This window comes from Colobus angolensis, unplaced genomic scaffold, assembly GCF_000951035.1.
Source record: "Colobus angolensis palliatus isolate OR3802 unplaced genomic scaffold, Cang.pa_1.0 Scaffold169, whole genome shotgun sequence".
In the NCBI taxonomy this organism is placed as follows: Eukaryota; Metazoa; Chordata; class Mammalia; order Primates; family Cercopithecidae; genus Colobus; species Colobus angolensis.
In genome coordinates, this window is record NW_012114810.1 from 999,058 (window position 1) to 1,010,847 (window position 11,790).

Sequence of the window (11,790 nt, forward strand, 5' to 3'; positions counted from 1 at the left end):
CTTTGTAGGGACATGGATGCAGCTGGAAACCATCATTCTCAGCAAACTATGGCAAGAACAGAAAACCAAATACCGCATGTTCTCACTCATAGGTGGGAATTGAACAATGAGATCACTTGGACACAGGAAGGGGAACATCACACACGGGTCCTATTGTGGGGAGGGGGGAGGGGGGAGGGATAGCATTAGGAGATATACCTAATATAAATGATGAGTTAATGGGTGCAGCACACCAACATGGCACGTGTATACATATATAACAAACCTGCACGTTGTGCACATGTACCCTAGAACTTAAAGTATAATAAAAATTAAAAAAAAGTTTTTACACTTTTTTGTTAAAAACTAAAATACACACACACACACACATTAGCCTAGGCCTATACAAGGTCAGGATCATCAGTATCACTGCATTCCGTCTCCACCTCTTGTCCCACTGGAAGGTCTTCAGGGGCGATAACACTCATGGAGCTGTCATCTCCTCTGATAACAATGTTTTCTACTGGATACCTCCTGAAGGACCTGCCTGAGGCTGTTTTACAGTTAACTTTTTAAAACTATAAGTAGGAGTACATTTTAAAATAACAATTAAAAGTATAGTATAGTAAATACATAAACCAGTAACATAGCCATTTATTATTATTAAACATTTTGTACTGTGCAAAATTTTATGTGCTATACTTTTACACCACTGGCAGAGCAGTAGGTTTGTTTACAGCAGTATCACCACAGCCAAGTGAGTAGTGTATTGTGCTACATGGCTATGGTGGCTACAATATCACTAGCTAGGCAAGAGGAACTTTTCCGCTCCATTATAATCTTGAAGGACCACTAAGGTATATGTGGTCCATCGGTGGCCAAAATATATATGACACATGACTATATATATATATCTCTTTCACTTATATCCTTCTTTCTTTTCTTTTTTTTGTTTTTTGAGATGGAGTTTCACTCTTGTTGTCCAGGGTGGAGTGCAATGGCGTGACCTCGGATCACTGCAACCTTTGCCTCCCGGGTTCAAGTGATTCTCCTGCCTCAGCCTCCCAAGTAGCTGAGATTACAGGCACGTGCCACCACATCCAGCTAATTTTGTATTTTTAGTAGAGATGGGGTTTCTCTATGTTGGTTAGGCTGGTCTCAAACTCCCGACCTCAGGTCATCTGCCCATCTTAGCCTCACAAAGTGCTGGGATTACAGTCGTGAGCCACCGCACCCAGTTAATTTTGTATTTTTAGTAGAGACGGGGTTTCTCCATGTTGGTCAGGGTGGTCTTGAACTCCTGACCTCGTGATCTGGCCACCTTGGCCTCCCAAAGTGCTGGATTACAGGCATGAGTCACTGCGCCCAGCCTATTCTTCATTCTAATATCCTAATAACTGTAACTGTGAATATATTTTAAAACTGACATGGAATAAAAAAACTGAGAAAAACCAGTAATAGTTGTGACAACAGAGGTTCCTTTGGGATCTGGTGGGGTGAATTATCTGGATTTGTTTAGTTTCACACTTCACACTAGCATCCCAGTTAGACACCCCCATGGGGAAGGAGGAAAAGAGAATGGTAAAAACTAGAAGTCACAGGTAGGCAGATTTTTGTTTCAAAGCAAGGCAGAATTTTATAAAAGGGCTGTCTAAAAAGTGGACTAAACGGGTTTCCCATGTGAGAAAGAATTACAAAGAAGATTCCTGCATTTAAGAAGGAGTTTAGTCTACCTAGGGCATTCCCTTCTTTACTTTGGCAACAGCGGTAAAGTTTTGTAGGACAGAACAGAATCTGAAAACCAATAGAGGATTATTTGTGAGATTAAATACCCACATGCTCCCATTAAGAAAGCAGATGGATCATACTAAATTGTCAATCTAGACTTAAATAAGTATGGCAACTTTCTATAAAAGCCTTTCGATAGTCTTTAGGTAATACTTTCTAGAATTTATTTTAAAAAAACAATAGTAGTCTGTGAGTTTAAAATTTCCTTTAAAGAAGTGATTTGTTAAAGAAAGAAAGCAGTCAAAGTAGAACTAAGTAAGGAATTTCTGTACAAGTTCTTACGTCCTTAAATTCTACTGTTTTCCAGCTTTGTACTATACATTCCTTTGTTATTGTTGTTTACCTTCAAATTGCTTTTGGGGAGACAGAAAGGAAATGATGTTTACCCAGACATGAAAGTGGGATTCCTTGTAATGTACCTACCATGTCTCCCAGGTGGTTCATGCCCAGATCATAGGAGTGCATTCCCATTGAATGCTCCAGGTTATGAAGCATCACAAACTTTAGATTCTTTTCCCAGATGAGACGTCGTACTGCTTCTTCATTCTAAAACGTAATGAAGAAGAACATAGTCATACTGCATCCTGGACAAATAAGTGTTTGATGATGAAAATGGCATTTTTTTTTTTTAGATGGAGTCTCACTCTGTCACCCAAACTGGAGTCCAGTGGCACAATCTCAGCTCACTTCAACCTCTGATTCCTAGCCTCAAGTGATTCTCCTGCCTCAACCTCCTGAGTATCTGGGATTACAGGCATGTGCCACCACGCCCAGCTAATTTTTGTATTTTTAGTAGAGACAGGGTTTGGTCATGTTGGCCAGGCTGGTCTCAAACTCCTGACCTCAGAGGATCTGCCTGCCTTGGCCTCCCAAAGTACTGGGATTACAGGTGTGAGCCACTGCACTGCCCGAAAATAGCATTTTTGAAGTATTCTACCAAATGTGGATCTGAGAGCATGCAAATACATAAATATATCCAATATAACTGCTAACTTCACATATTAATCTTAATTCTTGCTCTTAACTGCTTTGATGGTGATTAATATTATTTTATGATAAACATGAATTTCCTTCTCTTTTAAAAATTTACTATTATTATTATTATTATTATTTATTTATTTATTTTGACAGTCTTGCTCTGTCACTCAGGCTGGATGGAGCGCAGCGAAGTGGCGTGATTACCGCTTACTGTAGCCTTGACCTCCTGGGACCCAGCAATCTTCACACCTCAGCCTCTTGCATAGCTGGGATCACTGGTGTGTACCACTGCAGCCAGTTTTTTTTTCTTTTAAAGACAGGGTCTTGCTCTGTTGCCCAGGCTGGAGTGCAGTGGTATGATCACAGCTCACTGCAGCCTCAAATTCTTGGGCTCAAACTATCCTCCCATCTCAGCTGCCCAGGTAGCTAGGACAGCAAGCATGCACCACCACAACCAGCTTATTTTTATTTATTTTATTTTATTTTATTGTAGAGACAGGCTGGTCTCAAACTCCTGGCCTTAAAGGATCATCCCCCCTTGGCCTCCCAAAGTGCTGGCATTACAGGTGTGAACCATGCACCCAGCCATGATTTTCTCTTTCTTTTTCATGTTTTACAACTTCATTACATGTGTCTGGGTATAGGTTTCTTTATTTACCTTCAGCTGTGTACTTTTGATTGGATGACTCAGGACCTTGTCTCCTATCTGGAAAATTCTCAATCAATGTCTCCACATATATTGCTTCTCCACCATTCCATCTAATTCTCTTCTTCGGAAACTCCTATCCGAAGTATTTTGGAGGCTCAAACTCTCTTTCATCTCTCTTACTTGCGTTTTCTTATATTTTTCTTTTTATTTCTAGGTGCGGCATTCAGGGTGAATCCCTCAGTAGTATCTTTCAGACACTATCCAACTCTTTCCAGTCTGGAAATCCTTTTGATTTTTATTGCAATGACAATATTTTTTTTTTTTTTTTTTTTTTTTTTTTTTGAGACGGAGTCTCGCTCTGTAGCCCGGGCTGGAGTGCAGTGGCCGGATCTCAGCTCACTGCAAGCTCCGCCTCCCGGGTTTACGCCATTCTCCTGCCTCAGCCTCCTGAGTAGCTGGGACTACAGGCGCCTGCCACCGCGCCTGGCTAATTTTTTGTATTTTTTAGTAGAGACGGGGTTTCACCGGGTTAGCCAGGATGGTCTCGATCTCCTGACCTCGTGATCCGCCCATCTCGGCCTCCCAAAGTGCTGGGATTACAGGCTTGAGCCACCGCACCCGGCCGACAATATTTTTTATTTCTAAGATTTCTAATTTATTTCTTGTCTATTAGTGTACATATTATTCCTTTATATACAGTCTTTTGAAAAGTTATTTTTGGTTCTATTATTTTAATTTTATTCACAGTGAATTTACAAGCTGACTGTCGATTTTCTTGTCCTTCAGGAGATTCATTTACATAGAATACAGTGATGTAGAAGGCAAGGTGGGTGGTGCCTCCTAGAATAGCTGAAGCCAGACTTGCTGGGTAGCAAGTCTGGATGCAGGTTTCTCTCCCTTGGAGCAAGGTTTTACTGTTACCCCAGTAATTGACATAATGGGCATGCATGATGGGCTTACTTCCAAACCACAAGATGAGAAGCAATGGTATAAAGACAAACAAATCTAAGTACAAGAAAGAAAGAAAAAAAAAAGAAGAAGAAGTGCACTTTGAGATCAATTATAAAGGTAGGATACTAATCAAAAGACAGGTTCATTCCTCCTGAGGGACTGTAATTATTAAACAGAGGGATAGCATTCATTTCATCAGATAATGGTGCTAATTACACATCTAACTCCAGTTAACCTTGAAATGAGGAACCTCTTCATAAAGGGTGTGGGTGAGGGTGAAATTCATCAGCACCAAGGAAACCGTATGATCATTTCAATACATGCAGGAAAAGCATTTAACAGAATTCAATATCCTTTCATGACAAACATCCTCAACAAATTACATATAGAAGGAATGTTCCTCAACACAAATAGGCCATATATGGCAAGACTACAGCTAACATCATACTCAACTGGGTGAAAATTTAAAGGCAATTCTGCTAAGATCAGAGAAAGACAAGGGTACCCACTTTCACCATTTCTAGTCAATATAGTGCTGAAAATCCTAGCCAGAGCAATTAGGCAAGAAAAATAAATACAAGGCCTCCAAATAAGAGAAGGAAGAAGTAAAATTGCCTTTGTTGATGACATGGTCATGCAGAAAGTCTTGGCCAGGTGTGGTGGCTCATGCCTATACTTTGGGAGGTTGAGGTGAGAGGATTGTGTGAATCGAGGAGTTCAACACCAGCCTGGACAACATGGCAAGACCCCATGTCTACAAAAAACAAAAATAGAAATTAACCAAGTGTGGTGCCATGTGCTTATAGTCCCAGTTACTTGGAAGACTGAGGCAAGAGAATCACTTGAGCTGGGAGTTTGAGGCTGCAGTAAGCTATGATCACACCACTTTACTCCAAACTGGGTGACAGAGCAAGATCTCATCTCAAAAAAAAAAAAAAAAAAAAGGTTGGGCACGGTGGTTCATGCCTGTAATCCCAGCACTTTGGGAGGCCAAGGTGAGTGGATCATGAGGTCAGGAGTTCAAGACCAGCATGACCAACATGGTGAAACCCTGTCTCTACTAAAAATACAAAAAGTATCTGCGTGTGGTGGCATGTGCCAGTAATCCCAGCTACTCAGGAGGCTGAGGCAGGAGAATCGCTTGAACCCAGGAGGCAGAGCTTGCAGTGAGCCGAGACTGCACCACTGCACTCCAGCCTGGGCGACAGGGCAAGAATCCATCTCAAAAAAAAAATAAAAAGAAAAAGAAAGAGAGAGAGAGAAAAGAAAGACTCCATCAAAAAACTGTTAGAACTGATACATGAATTCAGTAAAGTTGTAGGACACAAAGTCAACATACAAAAGTCAGTAGTGTTTTTATACACTAACAACTATTTGAAAAAGAAATTAGGAAAACAATTCTATTTACAATAGCATTTAAAACATACTTAGGAGTAAATTTAACCAAGGAGTTGAAATGTTATATGCTGAAAACTATAAAACATTGATGGAAGAAACTGAAGACAAAATAGGCCAGGCGCAGTGGCTCACGCCTGTAATCCCAGCACTTTGGGAGGCTGAGGTCAGGATCACCTAAAGTCGGGAGTTTGAGACCAGCCTGAACGACATGGAAAAACCCCGACTCTACTAAAAATACAAAATTAGCCGGGCATGGTGGCGCATGCCTGTAATCCCAGCTACTTGGGAGGCTGAGGCAGGAGAATTGCTTGAACCTGGGAGGCAGAGGTTGCGGAGAGCCGAGATCATGTCATTGCACTCCAGCCTGGGCAACAAGAGCAAAATTCTGTCTCAAAAAAAAAAAAAAAAAAAAAAGAGAGAAAGAAAGAAAGAAAGAAATTTAAGATAAAATAAATAAATGGGAAGATATTCCATGCTCAAGAATTGGAAGAATTAATATTGCTAAAATGTTCATACTACTCAAAGCAAACTAGAAATTCAGTGCAATTTCTATCAAAATTCTAATGTTATTCTTAACAGAGATAGGAAAAACAATCCTCAAATTCATGTGGAACTAAAAAAAGTCCTTGAATAGTCAAAGCAATCTTTAGCAGGAGGAACAAAGCTGAAGGCATTACAAAATGCCTGGTTTCAAAATATATTACAAAACGGTAGTAATTTAAATAGCATAGTACTGGCATAGAAACAGACACATTTACCAATGGAATAGGATACAGAGCCCAGAAATAACCCGCAATTTTATGGTCAATCGACTTTCAGAAAAGGTGCTAAGAACACACAATGGGGAAGGGATAGTCTGTTTAATAAATAGCATTGGGAAAGCTGGCTATCCAAATGCAGAAAAATGAAATTGAACCCTTATGTCACCCCATATACAGTAATCAACTCAAAATGAATTAAAGCATAAACATAAGGCCTGAAACTACACAACTACTATAAGAAAATATAGGGGAAAACTCCACAACATTGGTCCAGGCAATGGTTTTTTGAATATGACCCCTAGAGAACAGGCAACAATAGCAAAAATAGACAAACAGGACTCTATCAAACTAAAAAGCTTTTGTACAATAAAGGAAACAATTAACAGAGTGAAAGGATAACTCATAGAATGGGAGAAAATATTTACAAATCATACATTTCATAAGGGGCTAATATCCCAAATATAGAAGGAACTCAAAGTAACCATCAAGAAAACAACCCTGTTTAAAAATGGGCAGAAGACCTGAATAGACATTTCTCAAAACAAGACACATACAAATGGCCAAAGACATATGAAAAAATGCTCAACATCACCAATCATCAGGGAAATGTAAAGTAAAACCACAATGAGATATCACCTCACATCTGTTAGAATGGCTATTATCAAAATGATGAAAGATATGTGTTGGTGAGGATGTGGAGAAAAGGGAACCCTCATACACTGCTAGTGGGAATGTAAAATTAGTACAGTCATTTTGGAAAACAGTATGGAGATTCCTCAAAAAACTAAAAACATAATTACCATATCATCCAGCAATCTCACTTCTGGGTATATGTCCCAAGGAAGCGCAATCAATATGTCAATGAGATAGCTGCACTTCCAGGTTCATTGTAGCATTATTTACAATAGTCACGATATGGAATCAACCTTATAAAGTGTCCATTAAAAGATGAATGGATAAAAAAGTGTGGTACATATTGTATTCCATGCATAATGGAATACCAATTAGCCTTAAAAAAAAAAAAAAAAGGAAATTTTGTCATTTTCAACAACATGGATGGGTCTAGAGGACGTTATGCTAAGTGAAATAAGCCACGTACAGAAAGACAAATACTGCATAATCTCATTTACATGTGGACTCTAAAACAGTTGAACTCATAAAAATAGAGAGTAGAATGGTGGTTAGCAGAGGCTGGGAGGAGGGTAGACAGGGAAAGGGGAGATGTTAGGCAAAGAGTACAGAGTTTCATTTAGACAAGAAGAATATGTTCTCGCAATCTATTGCATAGCATGGTGGCTACCGATAATAGTAATAATGTATTTTATATGTCGAAATTACTGAAAGGGTGGATTTTAAATATTCTCATCACAAAGAAAGGATAAGTATATGAGGTGCTGAATATATTAATTAGCCTAATATAATCATTCTGCAATGTATATTTGTATCATAACATCACATTGTACTCCATAAATATACACAATTATTATTTAATTATAAATAAAAATAAAACTTAGAGTGTATAACCTACTAAGAGTGTCATTTTTATACAAAATAATATGTCAAATAAATATATGATGCTAGCTTACAAACAGAAATATTACATAGTTACAGGACTTAGTTATTTAAAGCAGTAGGGTTAAGGTCTTAACATCAGCAAGCGTGCTTTGAAATAAAAACAGAAGTACAAAATGGGAAGTGATAGTCAAGAAACAATATCTGGCCACACTATGTGGGTAATAAGGCCTTTTCGCTCCTCAGCCATCCCAAATGTGGCCCTTCCTCAGGAGCTTGTGCTCGTTTGCCCTTGGCCTGATCGCTTCACTCTATTATGTATTTTGCTTGCTCCCTGGCTTCCCTCGATTCTCTGCTCAAATGGCACCCCTATCCGTGAGGTCTTTCCTAACCCTCCTGTCATATAGATAGACTTCTTACCATCACCACCACCCAGGGCCCTTCCTCCCCTCCATGCCTTCCGTTACTTTTTTTTTTTTTTTTTTTTTAGACAGAGTCTCACTCTGTCACCCAGGCTGGAGTGCAGTGGCCGAATCTCAGCTCACTGCAAGCTCCACCTCCCAGGTTTACACCATTCTCCTGCCTCAGCCTCCCGAGTAGCTGGGACTACAGGCGCCCACCACCTCGCCCGGCTAGTTTTTTGTATTTTTTAGTAGAGATAGGGTTTCACCGTGTTAGCCAGGATGGTCTCAATCTCCTGACCTCGTGATCCACCCGTCTCGGCCTCCCAAAGTGCTGGGATTACAGGCTTGAGCCACTGCGCCTGGCCTGCCTTCCGTTACTTTTATCTACAACACTTATCACCATCTAGCATACTACATGTCTGCTTGTTTATTTTCTTATTTCCTGTCTCTCTCACTATAATAAAAGCTCCATAATAGGAATTTTGTTTTGATTCTTGCTGTATGGTACCAAGAATAGTATCTGGCAAGAAACAAGTACATAATGTTTATTTATTTATTTTTGAGATGGAGTCTCAGTCTGTCGCCCAGGCTGGAGTGCAATGGTGCAATCTCGGCTCACTGCAACCTCCGCCTCCCCGGGTCAAGCAATTCTCTTGCCTCAGCCTCTTGAGTAGCTGGGATTACAGGCACCTACCACCATATCCAGCTAATTTTTGTATTTTTAGTAGAGACGGGGTTTTGCCATGTTGGCTAGGCTGGTCTCGAACTCTTGACCTCAGGTGATCTGCTCACCTTGGCCTCCCAAAGGGCTGGGATTACAGGCACAAGCCACCACGCCCAGCCTAAATATTTACTGAAAACATTGCCTGTAAGAACGCAATTTTGAGAGGTAGAAAACAGTACTCCTTTAAAAGCATATCCCTCGAGTGGCAATCCAGTCTACCTTTTCCTTGTATTGTTTGCCATAGGTTTTCTTCCAGAGATGCCAGTGATGATCCAGGGTAGGATCTTTATGCAACTGCGCCACTGCAGAGGAGCACACCAAGAGCACACAAACCAGCTGTTTCATTCTGTGTAAGGAAAGGTAACATAGGAAGTGTTGCTATTAGCTGCATATGTTGTGACCATATTTTTTCATAAGAGAAAATAACAATGCAAAGTCTATCAAAGGGACAGACTTTTTTTTTATTATTATACTTTAAGTTCTAGGGTACATGTGCACAACGTGCAGGTTTGTTACATATGTATACTTGTGTCATGTTGGTGTGCTGCACCCATCAACTTGTCAGCACCCATCAACTCATCATTTATATCAGGTATAACTCCCAATGCCATCCCTCCCCCCTCCCCCCTCCCCACAATAGGCCCCGGTGTGTGATGTTCCCCTTCCCGTGTCCAGGTGATCTCATTGTTCAATAGGGACAGACTATTATAAACAGAATTATACAGGAAAATTCCTGGGATATATAGTCACAGGGAATAGCTGCAGATTTGTGCCTGAAATACTACTTCCAATGCTTAGTAGCACTTTAAAAAGTGATTTTCAGGAATTTCCCAATATCTGGTAAACCAAACACATCTGGGGTGGCGGTTAGAAAACAGGGACTTTCCAGGATTTGCCACCAAATCTAATCAAAGGAAATCTCTTTCTCTCTCTCGCTCTCTCAAAAAAAAAAAAAAAAAAATCATCCTTAAGAGAGGCAAACCTCTGAAAAATCAGTTTATCTCCTGAATTTTTGAATACATGAGCTCTTCTTAACTGACTTATTTAAATATCCACAGTCTTTACAGATAGTTAAAAGACAACTCTCATTCACATCTTTAGGTAGGTTATTTTCCTTTTTATCTTTTTTTCCCAATGATCAGACATCTGTTTCAAATGAGGCAATTAACTACTCTTTAAAATGCCACTTCTGTATTTAACTCAAGAGACTTCAACAGAAATGTAGCGACTAGCTCCCTCAAACTGGATTCTACTTTCTTTTCCGTTTCTTTTCAATTGAAAACATCTGGAATTTTAAACATGTAAACCTTTTAATTATATTCCAAAGAAAGCCACATTTCAGCCTCAACTTAGATGCTCAAGCAGACATTAACTTTTTAAAAATAGAGAAGAAGCAAATTGAACAACACGACTTTTTAGTTTACTTCCTGAAACCAAAGATAGAAAACCTAGCAGGCAGAACAAGTTACAAACACAAACAGAGTGTTTGAAGACCAAATGGGAGAAAAAGAACAAACGGTACATACGTGATAGAACTAGCAGGTGCTCCCACAGTAAGAATCCTTGAATTGATGGGCTCTCTTCTAAGATTTCAAAGCAGCAGGGAGATTTCAGTTCAATTGACTTTAAAAGAAATTGGAACTTGTCACATGAGATATCCATAATGAGGAAGTGAACTTTCATTTCAGTTTCGTTTAAAATCTAGCTAGTACAGTCACCTCTAGTCGTCTCCCTATGGTCTTGGGGACAAAGTGGATCCAGTAAGCCATCAAGAAGAGCCCTTGCCTAAGCCCAGTGGCTCACGCCTATAATCCCAGCACTTTGGGAGGCTGAGGCGGGAGGATCACTTGAGGCCAGGAATTCAAGACCAACCTGGGCAATATAGCAAGATCCTGTTTCTGCAAAAAAAAAATTTTTTTAATTAGCTGGGCATGGTGGTGCATGCTTGTAGTCCCAGCTGAGAGGGAGGGTGAGTTGGAAGAATTGCTTCAGTCTAGGAGGACAAGGCTGCAGTGAGCCATGATTATACCACTGTGTTTCAGCCTGGATGACAGATCAAGACCCTATCTCAAAAAAAAATTAAATTAAATTTTAAAAACACCAACTTTTACATGGAAAACACTTAGTTATAAAGAGATTAAGATAAAGCTCCCAAAATCCCAGCTCCTTTTATGATTTCCTAGGAAAACCTGCCTTACTGCTTTTAACACAACTCATTCATGATCTGATATTGTCTGATTCTCACTCACCCATTCCTTCGTTCATCAACTCAAAATGTCTTTATTAATATATACTATATGTCTAGTTTAGTAATATGCATGTGTGTGTGTGTGTATGTGTTAGTATATTCATGGAAAAAAGAATACACACAAATATATCCAATTGAGAATGGTTATCTGGGTGGAGTGGGAGCAAGATGAACTATCATCTTTTAAATTTGCATTTTCCTAATTACCAATGAGGTTGAGGATCTTTTCACACATTTATTGACCGTTTGAATTTTCTGTGAATTTTCCGTTCATCTTTTTTGCTCATTTTTCTATTGTATTGTTGCTTTTTCTTAGTGATTTGTGGGAGGTGTGTGTGTGTGTGTGTGTGTGTGTGTGTGTGTGTTTTCCAACATGGAGTTGTGCTTTGTCTCCCATG

At 39.7% G+C, this 11,790-nt stretch overlaps 1 protein-coding gene across 2 annotated transcripts in view; it reads right to left on the reverse strand.

Annotated features, from left to right (window-relative positions):
- CTSS (cathepsin S) overlaps positions 1-10,928 on the reverse strand; it is a 39,384-nt gene extending 28,456 nt beyond the window's left edge. For both annotated transcript variants that reach the window (XM_011937808.1, XM_011937807.1), the window contains exons 1-3: positions 10,671-10,928; positions 9,364-9,490; positions 2,191-2,313 (exon numbers count right to left, since the gene is read on the reverse strand). In XM_011937808.1, coding sequence (XP_011793198.1) covers positions 2,191-2,313; positions 9,364-9,489 — 249 coding nt within the window. In that variant the 5' untranslated portion in view covers position 9,490; positions 10,671-10,928. The remainder of the gene's footprint in view (positions 1-2,190; positions 2,314-9,363; positions 9,491-10,670) is intronic.
- Positions 10,929-11,790: the final 862 nt, after the last annotated feature.